The sequence below is a fragment of the Pipistrellus hanaki genome (genome assembly GCF_964339955.1).
Source record: "Pipistrellus hanaki genome assembly, chromosome: 1".
Classification (NCBI taxonomy): domain Eukaryota; kingdom Metazoa; phylum Chordata; class Mammalia; order Chiroptera; family Vespertilionidae; genus Pipistrellus; species Pipistrellus hanaki.
The window spans coordinates 149,247,003-149,268,173 of record NC_140503.1 but is presented as its reverse complement, the minus strand read 5'-3'; the positions used below and the strand labels follow the sequence as shown (position 1 = coordinate 149,268,173).

The window sequence follows — 21,171 nt, the reverse complement described above, 5'->3', positions numbered from 1 at the left end:
GCATATGTGTGCATAACACATTTTTTTGCAGAGGGGCCCAAATGGATATTAATTTTGTTCCTAAGTGAAGTAAGTTGCTTTAGATTCATCTAACTTATTTCAATCATTTTAGGATATCTTCTATATTTTAGGGTATTTTTCCAGCCATATCCATATGATTTTTGTCTACCTGTACTACCATTTAAAAAGCAAAACCCAGAGATGACCCTCTAGGCAAGACATGAGACATGCGGACATGTGTGATATGGAAACAGAGGGCCGGGCAGGACAGCCAGGGGCGGGCCCGGTGGACAGCTGCAGCTACCCATGAGAAGAAGCGAAGGTCCAAAAGAGCGGGGACTGGAGCAGCTGCCCCGCCTAGGAATTGCTCAGAGATCCAGTTGCCAAAGGAAAGCATGGAGACACGATCTCCCCCGGTGAGTGAAAAAGAACAGGAAAGCAACAGAGCCGTGCATGAGTGGCAAGTTCTATCACACAGACGGCACTTCCCTGACATGGAAAGTTGAGGTTCCCAGACACGGGCAACACCTTTCCTGGGTGATAATGAACCCAAGCCTGCATCTGTGCTGTGGTCACCTACTCCGCACCAGATCACAGCGCCAGCATTCCCCGAGCACGCACCCTCTCAGAGCTGTACCTGTGTCCTCTCATTGAGTCTCTACAATTTTCCCAGTAGGCTCTACTGGTACCCATTTTTTGCCCCCGAAGGTATAGTTTAGCGTGATGAAGTCATTGTTCATGGTTACACAGCTTAGAAGTATCAAGGCCAATATTGGACCCTCGTAGTCTCTTAATCACCACCTTTTAGGTTGTAATAGTCAATGCCTAGCTTTGGGGGTGGGGGTAGGAAAGGTTAGAAATAAAGAACAACCTCCTCCCCTTTTTTAAATATTACCTCATACTATCTGGAGCTCATCAGAACATAACAAACAAAATTAATTCCATGAGTGTATGCATTCAGTAATAAAGGAAACCAAATAGGACATATGTGAATCCATAGAGTTAGTTCATCACCACAGAATCTTCAAACAACTATTAGCTCGGTTAAGTGAAATATGAACAATATTTGAGATGACAAAGAATCTCAAATAATACCTATGCCATCAAGTTTAATCTATTCAATATGCAAAACTTTACATACAAATTAATTGGAAGCCTTTGCGTTTCTGCTAACTTAAAAGCCCACATGTGGAATCCATATGAAGCCGTTTTTGAGCCTGCTCATTCCAAAGCACAAGAGTAATACATAATAAATAACCTGAATACTTACTCAACATAAGCAAGGTTGATGTTAATCAGAATGACTGCGCCAAATCGGCTTCGTAGGACTGCATGGCATCCAAGGGCTGGGACCTGGGAATCTGGGCAACTGGCGTGCACACAGCCTTCAGACACACAGGCCGCACGCCGCCTTCATCCTAGTTCGACGTATAAATGGTGAACAGATGCCTTCTCTCCCGCTGTCCCCTCTGCACACTCTCCCCGTGCAGCGAGCCCAAGAATGGCTGAGCCCACTGAGACGCTAAACTCCCGGAATAGCAGCTGTTCGCTGCTTTATAAATCGGGAGCTTTGCTTAGCATCTTGCTTGGGGGTGAAGGGGGCAAAAGATTGGAGAGGGAGGAAGATTCGGGAAGAGAGGTAAAAAAAAAAAACAGAGGGCTAAGTGATTTTTAATGTCCCTTTCAACACATAAATTGTAAGATTATATAGTCAGGACTACAAAAGACCAATTAAAAGATAATTCCAATATGTGGGCACTAAAATGACCCACAAGAACCCTGAATTAAGTATTTGCATTTCTATTCAAAGTAATCATGTATCATATATCCTTCGTCAGCAGGTTAACCTTTCAAAGAGGAGATTTAGCTTTTCTACAAGCAAAAAAAAAAAAAAAAAGGAAAAAACCTATCTTCTAAATTTGGAATTGAAATCACAGAAAGAAGGGAGAAGAAAAGGGGGAAATTAAATGGAAAGAACACTTAAAATGTTAAAACTGCACTTGGAAGGTTCTTAACAATAATTAATGATCTGTTAGTGCTTCCAGCTAAAATGTAGTAATTTCATAGTGCAAAGAGTTTATTTCCTAATCTTCATCTAGAAACAAAAAAATACAATAATAGACTTTCTTCCTGCTATGTCTTCTTAGATACTAAAAGTAATCTCCAGTTTTTATTTTTAACTTAAAAAAATTTCCATTTAGTTTGCATATTTATAGTATAAGTACTGTGATAATAAAATTTCAGTCTTTTATGCAAATGAAGTTGTTTTGAGGTGATATGGTAGCTTTCCTTTTCCCAAAGAGAACACATATGTTCTTAACAACAACAATAAAATCCAAAGATATAGGTCAATACATAATAAACATGAAGGATATATGATATTGATATATACCCTTGGATTTTAAAATATATATTATCTAAATGAAATATATATGTGTTTCACAAAATAGAAAAGATACTTCAATCTTTTATTGACCCCAATCCTTTCATTTCTAAATTATTCTGCTTTAAAAAAAAAAAAAAAAAAAAAAAAAAAAGATAAGTAAAACACTACTTTGGCAGCTTTTATACAATAGTGTTAAATCCTCACTGGAGAGCAACTTTAAAACTCTCACAGCATATAGCAAAAATATTAGGCATTATTAAATCTTGCAGACTCAGGGAAAAATGAAAATGCCACATAGAACTCTATCATCTAGCCATCTCTTCATTCAATTTATTCTTTCAAAAACCAATAGATGAAGATGAAAGAAGTGGTATCCAAGAAACACTATTTTCCCTAGGATTCCAGTTTTAAGATTAAAAAAATAATAACACTAGAATGGGAGATGGAGGCAGAGATTAAACAAAAACTTTATATGTATATATGCATAACCCATGGACACAGAAAATTGTGTGGTGAAGGCCTAGGAGGGCAGAAAGGGTCAATGGGGGGAAAGAGGGGACATCTGTAATACTTTCCACAATAAAGGTAAATTTTAAAAAAGAAATTAAAGTATTAAATAAATAAATAAATAAATAAATAAATAAATTCATGTCTTAGGTAGCATTTCTCCCATGAGTTTCCATGTGGACACCAACAATAAACCAGGAGCTCAGAAAGTTCCCAACTACATTTTTCGGTGTACCTTGTGGTCATGTTGAGAAACATTTAGAGCTAGGAGTCAGGTCTTTTTGAGTTTTTGTTTTTCAGTTCCTTAAAACACTATAACTCCTTTTTAAGTACAGGGTTTCTCTCAAATGCCTAAAGCAGATTTATCGATTTTTCTGTGGTTTTGGTTGTGTGAAATTGATGTTTATTCACAAGGTATTTGTTCTGTATGTTGAAAACACTTACTCTACTAGTAAATGCTATCTGGAGGGGGGAAATGCCAGTAAAGTCAGAAAAAAAAAGCTTAAAAGGTAGTGATGGCAAAGCACATTTTTCCTTTACAAACTTCAGTAACTGAGGTTTGCTAAATTCAAATCCTTGTAAGTGAACTGAATCTTTAAAATGTTTTTCTTTTTTTATTGTTTTGTTTGGGGGTATTTGTTCACGGCTCTTAGAGCATTTGACTAAGAGTCTCCACTTTTACTACAACTGAACCAAAAGAAAGTATTATTTGGATTGTGGTAAATTTCTTCTCCTTAAAGAGAGATGTATTGATGTTGCTGAATTGTTTTTTCAATAGAAAAGGATAAAGTGTCCTATTCTAAAAAATGCATCAAATAAATGGATTTATTTAAAAAAATTGAACATAATCAATACTAACTTGAAGAGGAAAGGAAGGAGCAGAGAATAAAAGCCACTGAGGTAGATTTCCTAAGTATTTATTTATATTAATTTTAGAGTAGGAGGAAGGGAAAGGGAGAAGGGATAGGGGGGAGAGAGGGAGAGAAACATCAATGTGTTACAGAAAACCAAAGAACCAAACAACACTTAGAGAGATGGAGTTACATTTATTACACGTGGGTCCAGAGGAAATTGTCTCTCAAATTCGGGGCCCCAACATGGAGGAATTTTCCCTATTTATATGTTTTTACCTTCTTTGTCTCCCAAATATGGGGTGTTTCCGGCCCCATTTGCAAGTTCTTAAAGAGCTCTATGTGCTGGGGCCTTGAGACCTCAACCAAAGGCCTGGCCTGGAGCCAGCACTGATAACTTCATCCAGGAAGGTTTAATGGCCTCTCTGAAGTGGGAGTAGTCTTCTTTTCCTTATTACTTAAGCGTGCAAGCAAGCAAGCGTTTACAGAAGCCAAATAGCAGGGTTAAAATTTCAAACAGCAGTTTTTATATAAGATGGATGCCTCAAATGTGAGAAAGACTCACTGAATCCACAAACTAGGCATGTGCCCTGACCAGAAATCAAACCCGAGACCATTCAGTGCATAGACACTCCAATCAAGTGAGCCACAAGGGCCAGGGCGATTTCCTATGTATTTAAGGTTGACTTCCTGTTAGCCTGCGATAAAATTTTCCAAAGTATTTTCCTTTTTATACCAAAGATGCGCTAACTACTTACCGGGCCTGGGATTGGCAACATTTCAGAAACGGGGATGCCCTTCTTCTCTCCTGACAGGAGACAGAACCCGGAGTACGCAAACATTTCACCAGGTCCCCCAGCCACTTTCCCACGAGAGATTCAACCATCTCACTAATAGGTTTCAGCTTATACATGCATGCCTCCCTGCGAACTCCTTAAGGGCAGTGTTTCCCAAAGTGTGATTCCCTGATGACCTGGGGAGCCCGAGGAGACCATTTTAGAATATAAAATTAAATAACTTTGAATAAGACAGTCATTTCCGGTTCTCTCTTTCAATCCTCTGTTCTGGTCAGTGGTAAAGTCTCCATTAACAAACGCTGTGCCCTTGTTAATCTCCACTGTGAAAAGGAAAACCTGCCTGGCACCAACAGCTACCTAGAATGTAATAAGCCACACATTATTGTTATTGCATGCATTTGGAACAGTAATAGCTTTCAAGTTTCCTTTTAAAAGAAATGTGTTTAAGCTTTAAAACGAAGTCAACTTAAAAGAAAATAAGTTTGAAGTGATCTAGATCCTTGCAACCCAAAATGAGATCAGAGGACCAGCAGCTGCTGCCTCCGCTGGGGGATTATTCAAGGTGCCCGGTCTTTGGCCTCTCTCACACCTACTAAATCGGGATCTATGTCTTCAACAAGATCCCGGTGTGAACTGTATGCACATTAAAGTCTGAGGAACTCTGGGATGGCACAAGTTTGTCCCAAACCATGCGGGCAGTTGGCCAATGACTGAGCTCTGAGATGCATCATGGCCTCAGATCACCGGGTGGCAATCCTCCAGACACTACCCAGAGTCAGGGTGAGGACATAAAGGGACGTTGAGAGCTTTCCCAATGGGCAGTTGCAAATCATCAATAGATTGTGAAACCAATGAGTGAATCTAAACCAGCGTGCCACGGGTGTGATGGATAAGCTAAAATTACTTTAGAAAACTCCTAAAATATCCTGTCATGACACGTACGTATATAATTCATTTTTACCAACAAATACTATAGTGAAATTCTACTCAGCCCTCCCCTTCATCTTTCCACCTCCTAGGGCTGGGGTTTCTTGCACACTCTCTGCATGAGAATGAGTGACAAGGCTCTTTGCACCGACTCAGTTAACGTGCCCTGGCTTTTTCTCCAGAGCTGGGCGCAGTGAGAGATCTCATGCTCAGAAATAGGACAACTGGGTCTTCGGCGTCAGGTGACACTAGTGGAGGCAAAAGAGCACAGTTCTCAGTGCATCCCATCAGTGCCCTGGGGAGAATCCAGGCAGCCACTCATTTACCAAGATGGGTGACTCATTCAGTCCACGGTCCAGGTAGGTCAGCCAAAATCCTGGCTGGGCATCAATGAGAAGGACACACAATTACTGACTTGTTGAAACCTAAGGAGTTTCAAATACACAGCGTAAAGCAATGACCAAAATACACAGGACTTATGATATCATAGAAGCTAAAAATATATAGTTACAACCATCTAGATATTTCCAGAATAACCAGGTTTAACAAATGTTAATAAAATGCTTACCAGTACAAAACACTAATATAAGACAGTTGGGTTTTGCAAAGAAAGTAAAGAAGAGTGATTCAAAATGGGTAAAGAAGAATGGGAAAATTAACAACAAACAATAGACGGAAACTCAGAGATTGGCACCATAAGAATCACATGCCATTCATTTCAATGAAAAGAACATTGTGAGCATTTGCTACATCTTCTTCCCTTTAGTTATCAGGAGAATGTACTTATGTAAGCAGAACATTACAGAGAACAAATAATACATGTTACAATGTAAGATTATTTTAAATGGTTCTGCAAAAAAATAAAAAAATTATGGGTGTTTAAGAAAATCTATACTATTGGGTCGGCAACTAAGTAATTGCGGATTTTTTAAAGAAAATCAAAGACAATTTTTTCATGGAACTAAATAACTTTATTCTGTAATGTATTGCCCATTTTGATCAATGACCTTTTGCCATCTTTCAGGCAGCATCATAATCTCACGTTCAAAAAACTTCTGGTTTTTATTAGCAAAAAACTGAATCAGGTACGATTTGACATCATCATCATTATTGAAATTTTTACCATTCAAGGAGTTTTGTAAAGATCGAAACAAAAAGTAATCAGATGGTGCAAGGTCAGGACTATATGGTGGATGTGGCAAAACATCCCAACCAAGCTCCATTAATTTTTGCCGAGTGACCAAAGATGTGTGTGGCCTTGCATTGTCATGATGGAATACAACACCTTTTCGATTTGTCAATTCGGGCCGCTTTTCTTCAACTGCATTGTTTAATTTCGTTAGTTGTTCAATGTAGACATCAGAATTGATCGTTCGGTTGGGTGGTAAGAGTTCAAAGTAGACAATTCCTTTGTAATCCCACCAAACTGATAACAAAACCTTCTTTTGATGAATATCAGCTTTTGATGTTGTTTGAGTTGGTTCACCTGGCCTGCTCCACGATCTTTTCCGCTTGATATTGTTGTAAACAACCCATTTTTCATCGCCAGTTATCAGTCGTTTTAAAAATGGATCATTTTCATTACATTTCTTTAGCAAATCGCAGCTGCTAATGCGTTGCGTTAACTGTGATTCTTTAATTTCGTGAGAAACCCATGTATCGAGTTTTAAAACACAGCCAAGTTGTTTTAAGTGATTTTCAATGCATGTATGTGATACATAAAGCTTCTCTGCAATCTCACGTGTTGTACTGTGACAGTCCAAATTGATTATTGCTTTGATTAGGGCGTCATCAACTTCAACTGGACGACCAGAGCGTTTTTCATCTTTGAGTGAAAAATCACCAGAACGAAATTTGGCAAACCAATTTTGACACTGCCGTTCTTTTAAGGCTTCGTCACCATAAACAGCACATAACTTTTTATGAGCTTGCGATGCGTTTTCCCTTTGCGGAAATAAAAAAGCAAAATATGACGAAAATGTTCCTTTTGATTTTCCATTTTTCAACGAACGCCAAACGAAAACTACAAAACAGATCAAAAAACTTTTTTTACTGATTAACAGCTGAATAGCCAACTATCAAATAACAAAATGTGTTTTACATTTGTACTACGTCTGCAAACCTAAAAATTCAACTGAAGCCATATATGTGTGAAACCCGCAATTACTTAGCTGCCGACCCAATAATAAAATCCTAGGTGGCCCTCTCGAGATGTCACAAGATGGCCGTGGAGGCGGGGCCTGGCAGCCGCTCTGCGCAGTGAGGCCTGGGGGTCCCGCAGCTCTGTACAGTGCAGAGGAGGCTTCACGTGGAGGAGGCAGATCCCAGCGGAGGCGGGTCATGGCAGGGGAGGGCAGTTGTGGGCAATCAGGCCGGCAGGCAGGTGAGCGGTTAGGAGTCAGTGGTCCTGGATTGTTGGAGAGATGTCCTAGATTGGAGAGGGTGCAGGCTGGGCTGAGGGACACCCCTCCCCCCAGTACACAAATTTGATGCACCGGGCCTCTAGCAGAATAATTGCTAACACCTTTTGCATAATCGAAGCAATTTACACATATTAACTCCTCTAATCCTCATGACACCAAGATAGTTGTTAGGTATTAATACTGCTATTAATAACATTAATTAACCCTTTAGCTAGGAATGCCACTTTGCAGATGAGGAAGAGACAAATGGCAGGGTGAGTAACCTTGTCTAAGGTCACAAGCCCGGGGCAGGAGCTGGGTAAAAATCCAGACATACTCAAAGTCCAAACTTCTTCCCACCAGACTCTTCTGCCTGCCTACATCCCCAGGAGCACTAGGAAGCCCACCTCAGGATGAACCTTTCCCACTCTCTAATACTATACTTTATAAAGCATTTCCCCACCCCAGCCCATTTGGCTTAGTGGATAGAGCATCGGTCTGTGGACCAAAAGTCCCAAGTTCAGAGCGTGTGCAGGAGGCAACCAATAGGATGTGTTTCTGTCTTTCCCTCTCTCTAAAAGATCAATGGAAACATATCTTCAGGTGAGGATTAACAACAACAACAAAAAGAACTTTCCCAAAAGCCCAATGGAGTCCGTGGAGTCTTCAACAGTTAAGAGGCTGGGCCCTACTGAGCCAACTCTATCTTAAAACAGGAACACAAAGTTTTGGTATTCAATGCTTCAACAGTGATCAGAACTACAGTACTGACTTGGCAGAATCAAGTTTTAAGACTGCTTCAGGGGAAATATTAACAGTTGGGGGAAATTTTTGTTGGAAGCAAAACATTACATTTTGAGAAATGCTTAAGTTAGGTATTCCTTTTATTGGGACTACTTAATTAAGTAAAAAGCATTAAAATAGCTGTCTTGAATATTTATTAGAGCACCAGCTGTTCCCTCCAGATTTTTAGAAAGTTGAGCCTTTGTGCCAAGTATAGGCTAGAAAAAATTTTCAACAAGTAAGAAGAGCCCTATGCCTTGTAACACTTATCCAAATTGTAAATAGTGGCTGGAAGGCTCTAGAATATCACTGTGTATGTTCAGTGATGTTTTGTCATCCATTTCCAAATACTGTTTTGTTACTGTGGTTGGTAAGGATATTACTGAAAAATTTATACATTGCATTTCACAATTAATGACCCTTTATGCACATACAGATAATAACAGAGTGCTAACCACAGGTTTTGTATGCCATTTGGAGTTTACTTGTGTGTGTGTTTCATAGTGATGATGACTCTGCGCCCAGTAAAACACCTCAGAGAGATAATTTCAATTTTTATTCAAAACTGTATTTCTTTTAGGAGCCCAGCCATAATCAAATACCTAATTTATTTTTTAAGGGGGGGTAAGGGAAAGGAAGACATCAAGAAAACAGTCGGAAAATTCACTGTTCATATTCTTCATTGAAACTTTTCTCGTTAAAGAAAACTGACAAATATCAGGGCTGGGTCTCCCGTATTTGCTTTACTGTCCGCTCTCAGTGATAGTTCTGCAAAATTATACATGAGGAGCCCTAGACAGCTTAGCTCAGTGGATAGAGCATCGGCCTGCCGACTAAAGGGTCCCGGCGTGTGGGAGGCAACCAACTGATGTGTCTCTCTCACATCGATGTTTCTCTCTGTGTGTCTCTCCCTCTCCCTTCCACTCTCTCTAAAAATAAATGAAAAAAATATCCTCAGGTGAGAATTAAAAAAATAAAGTAAATTATATATCAGGGAAGAAACATCCCTCCTGCGGCATCAGAGCACAGTGAACTCAATGAAACTGCAGTGAGATGTAGCGAGTAATTCCCATCCCCCCAGCCCCAAAACGAGGGCACTGAGGCCCGGGGAAAAGCAGGCTACAAAGCCGAGCACCTTGGCCTCGGAGGCTGGTTTGGGAAGGAAGAGCAGCCGGCTGGGTGGTGCTCAGACCCACTGCGCTGAAGCGTGCAGGATGGGCAAGTCCAGAGGAACAAATTTCCTGTGGGCTTAGCGCCCATCCCTATCCAATGCTAATTTTTAGGATACTAAACGCAGCTCAGGTGTTTCTCTTTCGAAGCGATGTTCTCATTTTGTTTCTAGGTTTGCTTTCAGATTTAAAAATAAACTGGCATTTTGGGCTTAATAAAAAATTCCATGAGGGATAAAGTGGGTCACGTTATTTATTTATTTATTTATTTTTTTCTTATAAGCAAATAACACAAGCTTCCCAAGCTGGTGAAATCAGCCACCCTTCGGTCAGAACTCCACACGCCCACTCCCAGCTCCCCCACGCGAAGGGTCCCCTCCAAAGAGCAATGGGGACAGAGGCCACAGCTAGCCAGCAAAAACAAGCCAGAGCTTCTCACCTCTAATAAAGCCTGTATAGTATGCTGCTATATCTCTAAAGGGGTGAAATATCAACTAATCCTATGGAAGTCACCCTTAATCAGTGGGAGGCACTAACTTGTGAGAGTACCTTACTCAAAGAAATACCAGGCAGTAGCAGAGGCTTCTGCCTCCAGGTCAAGCAAGGGGGGGGGGGGGGGGGGGGGGGGAAGGGGGGGTGTGAGGGGAAGGTAACAGCCCACAGCTCTCTGGGTGATTGGAACAGCAGGTGAATACTGTGTTCACTGTCATTGCTACATTAATGGAGGTGTATCCAAATGGGACCATAAGCAGAGTCCCATGACCTGGGCAAAGAACAACTCTGGAAATGATAAATGAAAGGCATATGGAAAACTAAGAGCTTTCAAAGATATAAAACAGATTTAACAATGACATATGGCCATTTTTAAATAACAAAGGGCTATGGAAAAGGGAGATTGGTCTTATTTTGTATTACACATGTATAACCTCTGCCATTCCCCTTCTCCTTCTTGAAAAATTCGGTCCCGAAGCCATTATTGGGGGCCAAGCACGATGGGCCTTTGCTCAGGGACTGGCAAGGGCAGGAGTGTGGAAGTCCAGAGCAGGTGATCACAGCCCGGTCAGAGTGAGAAGGGTGTCCACACTGGGTGTGGGGCTGTGGCATGGCGTGTTGGAGCACCAGCAGGTAAGGAGGGCAGCCATGAGCGGGGTGGGGCAGCAAGGGAAGACCGGCTACATGCAGGAGCGTTATCAACTTGGTGAACTGCTAAGAGTTATAGGAGCCAGGAATCCCACTGTCAAAGAAGGTAGTTATACATATGGCAAAGGAAAAACCTAAAATAAGCCTTGTGGTATCACAAGACAGAGATTTGAGGTGTCACTGTAAACTTTTGGTCTCTAAAATATATAACTAAATATAGAAATGAAGATGCAAATGTGTGCATGTGTGAAGATGTGTATACGCATACACACAGTCCATTGTTCTGTCCACTGAGAGCGCCCAGGGTGGTGACACCCTCCCAGCAATGAGCACACTGAACAGCCAGATGTTGGCTTCTAAATACCATTCTTCCCTCAGAGGAACCAGGGCTCCTTGGAGAAATGGCTGATACAAAACAGATGACACCAGTGAATTATAAGATGAGCTTGGAACATCCTGTTCTGCCAGAAAACAAAGACGTACTCAAAAAATGATGTGAGTTCAAGGGCACAGGAGGCATTATTATGTGTAATAATGTAGTATTTGCCTGAAAAGACTACCACTGATGCCAAACCTGGACGAAATGGAACATCAAAGTAAATGACGAGAGTAACAGGGTTTTTAAAACACACTGGGGGGGGGGGGGGGGGAGACAAAAGAATTAAGTTCTTGCTGATGCAAATAAGTTAATTAATATGTCCAAAATTTGATGAGGAATGGGCTATTTACAGTTTCAAACTAACTTGCCACAAAATTACCAAAAAAGGGTAATGAGTAAGTAACTTTTTGGCGGAGAAGCTTGGCATGCATGTTCTGAACTGGATTCCTTTGCTTCCTAAGACCTGATTGGGACAACTGGGAAACATGAATGAGGCCTAAGGACTAGATGGTGGTGCTGTATCAATGGCCGTGCTGTGGCTCTTTATAGAAAACACACACTAAAATGTTGGTGTGATAGCCATCGTGCTAGCAACTTTTTCTCCAGTGATTCTGGATAAAAACAAATTGTACAACTTGTAATTTTTCTGCAGGTGTGAGAGTATTTCAAAATAAAAATTAGAAACCAACAACAGTAAATTAGGAGGATAGAAATTAGAGAAACAGATTACACCTGGTTTGAGGATAGATGAAACTCCAACGATTAAAGTGGTCCAAACACAGATCCAGCCTTAGAAGGTTTAGCTGACAGGGGTCTTCAAACTACGGCCCGCGGGCCACATGCGGCCCGCAGAGGAGTCTGATCCTGCCCGCCAGGTTTTTTGGGCAGTGAGCGCAGCCGAGGTGTTACAGTAGGAATTAGTAGTTCATATAGTCCGGCCCTCCAGCTCTCTGAGGGACCGTGATCTGGCCCCCACTTTAAAAAGTTTGAGGACCCCTGCAGGATGTTAAAGAGGAAGTGCTTCACTGAATAAGAAGTTAACAGCAGATGGCACCTATGTATTTTGCAATGATTTCATAATTCCTTCATTCAGCAAACACTTATTAAACACCTACTGTGTCTCGGACAACATACTAGACACCGGGCTTATGAAAATGACTGAGACACAGTCCCTACAACTGAGGCCCTAACAATGCAATGAAGTACGGTGATTTGGAAGTTAGAAATTTTAAGACAGTCATCAGTGTTGATACAGAAAGAGGCATGTGAATCAAGAACACTGTCTTCAAGACTCCAATTTTCTTTTATGAATTTTTAATAGATGACACAAGAGTTTATTTTTCTGTCATATTCGTTAACTACATTTCATCCTAGCATTATTGTGCTTGTGGGTGGTGTTAATTGAGGCATATGCAAAAACTTTATCACTTCTCCATTATGAACAGATGTAAGTAACTTGATGATTTACTTTAAAATAGCAAGCATCTTCCAAAATAAGTTTCACAGGAGAAGCTAGGGCTATAGTCGCTGGAACAGACTTAACACTCCAAAAGAGAACGCCGACATGTTCTTCAACGCCTCAGAAGTCACTTCACATCTCTGCACTCCAGTTTCTTCATCTGTCACAATATGCTTGTTAGGTGCCTTGAGATGCTTAGAAGAAAGACAGGGTAATTATAAAGCACTGTTTAAATGCAGGTGGCTCTCACCTTCTGCCAGGGACCAACCACTACTGTGGCCCTATGAAGACAGAGCGATCCACCTCAATGAGCTCCCGTTGGCAATTTTATGGTGGGTGGAATATTATTTGGCTTTCCAATGTTTCCCCTTGGCTTCATTTCAGTCTTCAGACATGTCATCAAGTGAGAATCACTTCTCAGTGATCAGACAGACCAGGCAAGTCTGTCTGTCTGCAATTGCTTCCCCCACTGAGGTCCATACATCCTTCTTTCACTTTTCCCATAGACACTTTCATAACCATATTTAGCTTTCTTCCTACCATCTCCCTGTAATTCAAAAGGCAATTGAAACTCCCATATGGTTGCCATCGAAGCTAACAGATGTCTAGCAAATTAAAGCAAAAATTATGACTTATAAACTGCTGATGTATCATCATTCCAGAACATCTTGCAATTTATAGTGAATCAGAAGGCCAGGCTTCCTACTTGATGCCCCCACCCCACCCCACCCCCAAGGTTCCTTAAATCTCTCTGCCCTCTGCATTTAAGCCCTTTGGAAACAAATTAGGTACAACATTCTGCCATCAACCCAGGATAAACCTCCGCTTAAAGACATAATGTAGTATTTGCAGGCACATCAAAGAGAATTTGGCCTCACGTACCCAAGGCTGTTCCAATCCTTGTACAGCAAAGACAAGAGAAAGTGATTCGGTTCGCCCAAATCTTTCAAGGTGTCCACTGGTCCATGAGACTTTTTTTCCTAATACATGACAAATCTACAAAACCCATTCCCCTCTATCTCCTTTATATCCAAGGGTTATCATCATCACCTGGTAGTAATGATGTCAATGTATCACCAGGCTAAGGCAGTGGTCGGCAAACTCATGAGTCAACAGAGCCAAATATCAACAGTACAATGATTGAAATTTCTTTGGAGAGCCAATTTTTTAAAATTTAAACTTCTTCTAACGCCACTTCTTCAAAATAGACTTGCCCAGGCTGTGGTATTTTGTGGAAGAGCCACACTAAAGGGGCCAAAGAGCCGCATGTGGCTCACAAGCCGCAGTTTGCTGACCACAGGTAATATTCTAGAAATTGTAAAGCCCAGAATGGGACTAGTATGAAATCTGGAGATAATAACATGAATGATATTCACCATTTTTTGAATATTGAGACATTGTGCTTGGTAATACATTTTCACATGGACTCCTTCCATTTATAGCTCCATTAGATAATGTTGCCATCCCTTTATAAACAAGAAATTAAGGTTCAGTACAGCAGACTGCATTTTCCAAAGATGGCCACAACCCACTCCAATCTAAACACCTGTCCATCCGAAGATGGAATCCCTTTCTTCACCCTCTTGAAACTGAGCAGGCTAAATGCATGGTTTAGCCGGTGAAATAGATGAAAGTGACAGCCTGCCAGTTCCAGGTATAGTTAACCGGCTGGAAGCTTCTTCCATTCTCAGCCAACAACCTTGCTGAGCGCTCAGCAAGGCGCCCCTTCCCCCAATTGAGTCTTCAGGTAACTCCAGCCCCAGCTACATCTCACTACAACCTCAAGAGAGATGGAAAAAGCCAATTGCCCAGATGAGGCTGATCAAATCACAGGACTGTCAGATATTTACAATAAAGTTCTGATTTAAACCACTAATTTTGGGGGGCTTTGTTTTATGTAGCAATAGAGAGCGAGAATGTGGAGATCATTTACTTGTCTGGGAACAGTTCAGAATTATAGCCAGAATCCAAAAGGGTCCAGAGCAAAATATCTATTAATGCTGGGCAATGGGCTGTGAGGGTTCAGTACCCAAAAGCAGCAAGTGTAAAACAAAGCTCCCTTTTTCTTCCCTCCCTCGCCCCTACATGGCCTCAGGGTTTTCTGAGAAATGTGCGATAACACCCTCAATAACATCAATTCCCTTCAGGCTTGAGTTCTTGCGATATAAAATAGGGAAAATAAGGTTCCCCCCACCGCCCTGTGATACCTAATGAGAAAGGAATCTGTACAAGATGTTGACTTTGTTACTCAGAGCATCATTACAACTGTCATGTAAAAGGATTCAGAATTTACGTGTGAAACTCTAACTCTAATAATAAAAATATATTTAGTGACTCAGAGAACTCCATTTGAGATTCACAGTGACTATGAGGGGAAATGCATTCTATACCAATAAGTGAATAAGATGAGAGGAAATTTTAAAAAGATTTTTTAATGAAAGAAACTTTGAGGAAGAAATGAAGTAATAAAATTGATCTTCAGATAAGTTTCAGTAGGAGAAGAGGTCCATCATTTAAAAAACATCCAATAGAAACCGGTTTGGCTCAGTGGATAGAGCGTCGGTCTGCGGACTGAAAGGTCCCAGGTTCGATTCCGGTCAAGGGCATGTACCTTGGTTGCAGACATAACCCCAGTGGGGAATGTGGAGGAGGCAGCTGATTAAAAAACCTCCAATATATGCTACTTTCGGCATATATTAATACCCACCTCTGGTATTCTTCTTTCCCAGCATATTGGAACTCAATGGGCTCATTCTTTTTTCAGAACTAGAAAGAACCTTACAACGTGTCCAATTCCTTCATTTTAACTGCTGAGAAACTGAGACTCAGGGCAGTCAACTGAGCAGCAAGGAGTCAAACTACTCCTTAGTAAGAGAACCAAACTCAGTGCTGGTGCTACTACATTTTCAATTTTTGTTTCACCAGAATTTTACCTCCAAATGTCTTCAATGTACTTCAAGTTTATTCTAGCATTTCACAGTGTGAACAGGAAAGATGAGGATAGCATGCTGTTGTCAATCTCCTCTTCCTAACTGCGTGAGTTGCACGGGTCTGCTCTTTCTGGCGGTCACAGGGAGGAGGGTGACTCTGAGCAGAGCACAGGTGTGCAGCTCTACAGAAGCAGGCTGCCAGGTGACTTGATCCAATTCTTCAGTCACTAACATCCTAGTCTGAATTACTCCCATCAAATACCAGGGCTGCCTTCCTGCTGATCACCACTAGAGACCAGGGTACTGACAAACGGGGAGACTTAAATATGGGGTAATTCTGAAGCAGAAAGCAGGATTGGAAAGGTATGAGGGTTAGGGGGGGAGGGGATCTGAGTGGAAAAGCTTTAGGCAGAGAAAGGAGGAAGAGCTAGAACAGAAAGAGGAGAGGGAAGCGCCATTATAACAAAGGCATCTATGTAACAGTTCTGCCTCTGGCAGCTCAGTGACTTCCAAAGCCTACATCTGCTCTCAGGCTTCCCACAGAACTCCCCCCTGAGAAATGAAGACCTTCAAAACCAGATAAGATGTGGCTCTTTGCTTGAACTGTCAACGCAAACACTCTGCAACTCTTTGAAGATCTCCATAATTCCACAGGTTTTGCTACATCCTAACCCACAGAAAATACGGAATTTGCCTCTGCGCACTGCACAAAATTATACCAAGCTGTCAGGGAAACAGGCCCAAATCCCTTTATTTCTTTTCTACCTCCTGCTATGAAACTGCAGCGAGAGTCCCTCGGTGCTTTTTGTTGCCTTGGCAGCCAAAATGTGCAACTTTTGGAAGTGTTCAAGTAGAATCCAGAGGCCTGGGCTCACTACCCCAATACCGTCCGGCCCCCGTTGCGTCGTCCCTGACTCTCCACGTCAAGAAGTTTCGAGTTCCGATAAAATCAAAACACCTCACTCAGAAATGTCACTCCCCATCACTTTTAAACTCGCCCAGCTGCGAGGGGAGGGCAGGGAATAAAGAGCAAAAACAGAAAATAATTTCATTTTCATATATCTGTAGCAGTGTTTGTAGGGAGAGGGTGACTGCTAACAGAAATCGTGTACAATCACTGGCAAAAAATAACAATAATAAGTCCTGTGAATGACTGCCTAGGATATTTATTCACGTGTGCCTCATTATCCTCATCAGTCCTGAGGACAGATGACATGCTGACACGGTATGGTCTCCAATCCCTCCCATTTCCTTTTGCAAAACATCTATGACCAATGCAAGATGCTCCTATAGAAAATAAAAAACAGCCTGGTAATTGTGTGGTAGGAAAACAAAACAACAACAAAGAGCTGTATTGATAACTATTCTCACAGATTTATATGTTTACAGCAAAATGGGCAAAATTAAAGGGACCCAAAATAAACACACCCTGTGTTCAGGCTGCTGTGGGTTATTTATTGATCCTGCCTTTGCATGAGTGTTTTTTCCACGCGGAACCTTACAAAGAACAGCAACTTGGAGAGCCCCCCAGCCAGCCACCATCTTTACTTCCCATAGGGCAGGGGGAGCGCCCGGGGAGGATGGCATGGGATGGGGAGGCCAAACAACATGGTCCTCGAACACTTCCACCCCGGTCCTTGTGGACTCTTTGGCTGGCTGCCGAACACGTTCGTGAGATGAAGGCAAAGAATGCAAACAAAACAAAAGAGCAGGCGACACAGCCTTCATTACAATAGGTGTCCGGCACATGGTAGTGCCAGCAGAGCACGGTTTGACTCTTGGCGTCCAAATCTTTTGCTCTGCCCGTATCCCCAATAAAACACGTCTCGCACCCCTTCTCCTCTGCCATTTCTCTCCCCCCCCCCCCCCCAAAAAAAGAAACAAATGTTGCCGGGATCTTGTCATCCTGACAGACACAGAGACACACATCCATCCACCTCACGCGCCCGCCGGCCAGTCCATTGTGCGCCAGGAGCGCTTTCCAGCCCCAGGGGGAGAGCTTGCGGGAACCGTTATCCACGGGCACCTTACAGAGCCACAGACCGCGGCATCCGCATCCCACACAAAAGCCCGAGATGATGAGATGGTGCAAGAAGATACACGCCGCCCAGCTCGGCACCGACCAGCCGAGGCCACGCCGAGCCGAGCCCTCGGCCAAGCAGAGCCCGCTTAGGAGCTGGCCCTCGGGGTCGGCGGTGCCCGCTTAGCCTTCCCTGTTATGACACCGCGCTCTGCCCGACACCGGAGCCCCGCCGGGAGCACATCTCATTCGCGTTGGTTGCTCATTTCTCCAACTGTCCAGCCCTTTCTTCCATCCGCATCCTTCGTCGTCCCTCCAAAAGGGAGCACCCCAAGGCCTGAGTGCTCCCTCTCCGGCTCGGTTTTTCTTTTATTTATTTTTTATTTATTATTATTTTATTTATTTATTTATTTTACCTCTTCCCATTCCTAGAAAGGATGAAATGTTTCCCCAGCGCGCCAGCTGGAGAGGCGGAAGGCGAATGCCTCTCCCGGGCTTCAGCACGCGCCCCGGGGCTGCGAGAAGTGAAGGCGGCCAGCCACGCGGGGGGGTGGCGGGGGGGGGGGGGTTGGATCGTCGCGAATCGATCGGCCACCCATAGTTGAAACCCCTCCGAAGCGCTCCAACTTACCCAGAATATGACATTGAAGCCAAAGATGAAATATTTGATGCAACAACTGACTTCAGGGCCCTTGTAGTGCTTCCCGGACATCCTCTGGGTTCATGAAGAGACACTTGCCCCGGCAGCCCGAGTTCGGAGCCCGGGAGGGAGCACCGGGGCTCGCTCGGCGCAGCCCACGGCGCGCGGGGCTCGGGGCCGCCGCTGGGGGGGGTCAGGGGGGCCGCAGCGCGGCGGCCCGAGCTGCTCGGCGCGGGGGGACCGGCCGGCGAGAGCGGCTCCCGCACCTCCAGCGACCCGCTCGGCCGCGAGGCCGCCGGACCCGGGTGCAGGCAGCGAGGGCGCAGGGAAGCCGCCGCGCGCTCCGAGCCCGGAGCCTCGCCGGAGCTGACCCGGCACCTGGCGAGCGCCCGCGTCCGTCCGTCCGTCCGCCGGGCGATCAGCCCGCCGATCTGTCTCTGGGCTCCGGGCGAACGCAGCCGCGGCTGATGCTGCCGGGGAAGCTCTCCGCCCGCCCGCCCGGCGGCTCGAGCGAGCCCTCCCGCTCCTCGCTCCGCCCGCCGCCCGGCTCCGCCCGCCCCGAGCCCCCGCCAGGCGCGCGCACGAGCCGGCGCTCCCGGGGCCGGGGCACCGCGTGGCCGCGCCGCCGCCTCCAGGCTCCCCGCCCCGCCCGCTGCTGTCCCCGCCCCTCAGCCGGCGGGCCGAGCACCACCGACCCCCAGAGGGCCGCCGCCGGGCGGTGGGGAGGACGGCAGGCTTGAAGGAAGGAGGGAGGGCGCCCGGGAGCACGCCGATGGGGAGCAGCCTGGCGGAGTGACCGCGATCGATGAGACTGATGGACAAGGGTCCCCCTCCGCCACACGCGCTGGCAGCAGCTTCCACAGGCTCGTGGGGGAGAGGGTCACTCAGGGGCGAGAGGTCACTCTGGGTGAGTAGGGACCCAGGGAGCCCCCTGCCCCAGGACGAGCCCCGCCTCCGGGTGTAAGGACCCTCACACCCCGTCCTGCAGCACCAGGTTATGGGGGGGGGGGGGCGGGGGGCGGGGGGCGGGGAGGAGAGATGTAGGGTCTGGGGAAGGGGGAGAAAAGAGCCATGGGAAATGGGGGGGGGGGGGGGCGGGAGAGATCAGGTGGGACGACGAATCGGAAGGACTGCAAAGGAAAGTCTACTGAATCCCAGTGTAGCTCCATCCCAACCTCTCCACCTGCCAGAGTGAGCTTTAACCTCCTAGTGAGGACAGGAAGGAGACATGACCCAAAGGAGTCCTGATCCTTGCCCTGGGATATGTTGCAGCAACACAAACCCAGATGGCAAATGCTCCCGCAAGACAGAATAGTGTCCCGGGAACTTGACTGGTTCCTAACTCTTAAGAATTCCAGGAGTTTCAGGGCGGCCATCTGAGGATTCCGAATAGCCGAATAGCCGTTACAGGTCATGAGCCATTAAGCCTTTGGCCTCTGGGGAAGGGTTAGAACGCGGCTCTGGAAGTAGTTGGAGAGCCCTACCTGAGAAGGTGTTGCCTCTCTGCCCTGGAGCACACTCACAGGTGTGAGCAAGCGGGTACCGGTAGGTCCTTCAAGAATAAAGAACCACTCAGGCTGTGAATAAACATCAACGGGTATTTTTTAAGGCTTCAAAAACTAGAAAGAAAGATGGGATGAGGAAATGTTTCCAGCACAACGCCCGGTAACCCGGTACTGGGAACAGAACTCTGCACCTTTCCTTGACTCCCCAGGTGACACTTACGAGCACTTAAATTTGAGAAGCTTTGGCAAAGGTTTTCCCTACTTAACCACCGCTCTCATTTCTCAACAGCTGGCTAGCTGGTTGACAACCTGCAGTGTAGCTCTGGAGAGGCAAAATGTTATGTTTTCGTGCCATAAACCACCATTTGAGATAGGCGTGGCCTTGGTAGAGGTTGATGCTTCTACATTGAGGTCAGTGGTGGGCGCCAGGCTACTCACACAGGTGGGAGAGCCAGGAGATCCTACCCATTCAATACCACAGAAGTAACTGACACTGGCTAACTTTGGATGATATAACCAACCTTTTGGATAAAATAACTGCCTCAAAAGTGCCTTCCACCCACTCAAGACGCACAGCATACATTCTTACCAATCTTCAAAGGTAAGGTCTGCTTTCAGCAGCAGATTCCCTATGAACGGGAAAGCACTAACAAGCTTTACCTAAGCCTATTTGTGCTACATTGTAATTCTTCCTATATAAATAGAACAGTTACTGCAGATTCTTGGATAAGTCAGAAGCAAGGTCTGTCTTAAGTGGATGTGACACAATTTAGAAAAGGACCGGAAATTGGGTCTAATCAATATCTGAGTTGATCCTTAAGCAGGATTTACTTTTGAAATAAAAATAAACAGAGAAGGGGAAGTTCAGATAACCCATTGGTAATATGGAGAGGGGTAGGAGGGGAACTAGTTGAATCCTCATTTCATACATCAAGAGTAAAACCTATGAGTTAAATGTGTTTTCTAAAGCAAACCAGAAGAAAATAGAATATTTGTTAAACTTCTGGCTAGAAGTATTCCTCATGGAAGCAAAAGAAGGAAATGATCAATAGATATGACTGGACAATAAAACTTCTATGTGCCAAACGTTTTTAAAAAAGGCAACCTAAACCAGAGAAAAAATATTGACAGCAAACATTTTTTTTAAAATATATTTTATTGATTTTATACAGAGAGGAAGGGAGAGAGATAGAGAGTTAGAAACATCGATGAGAGTCATCGATCAGCTGCCTCTTGCACACCCCCTACTGGGGATATGCCCGCAACCACTGTACAT

At 44.3% G+C, this 21,171-nt stretch overlaps 1 protein-coding gene across 2 annotated transcripts in view; it reads right to left on the bottom strand.

The window, feature by feature from the left end:
- The window catches only part of TSPAN5 (tetraspanin 5), a 166,981-nt gene extending 148,070 nt beyond the window's left edge, over positions 1-18,911 (bottom strand). The window contains exon 1 of one of the 2 annotated variants that reach the window (XM_084895275.1): positions 18,382-18,911. In XM_084895275.1, the coding sequence (XP_084751401.1) occupies positions 18,382-18,462 (81 nt within the window). In that variant the 5' untranslated portion in view covers positions 18,463-18,911. The remainder of the gene's footprint in view (positions 1-18,381) is intronic. The other variant, XM_084895276.1, reaches the window with a different exon arrangement.
- Positions 18,912-21,171: the final 2,260 nt, after the last annotated feature.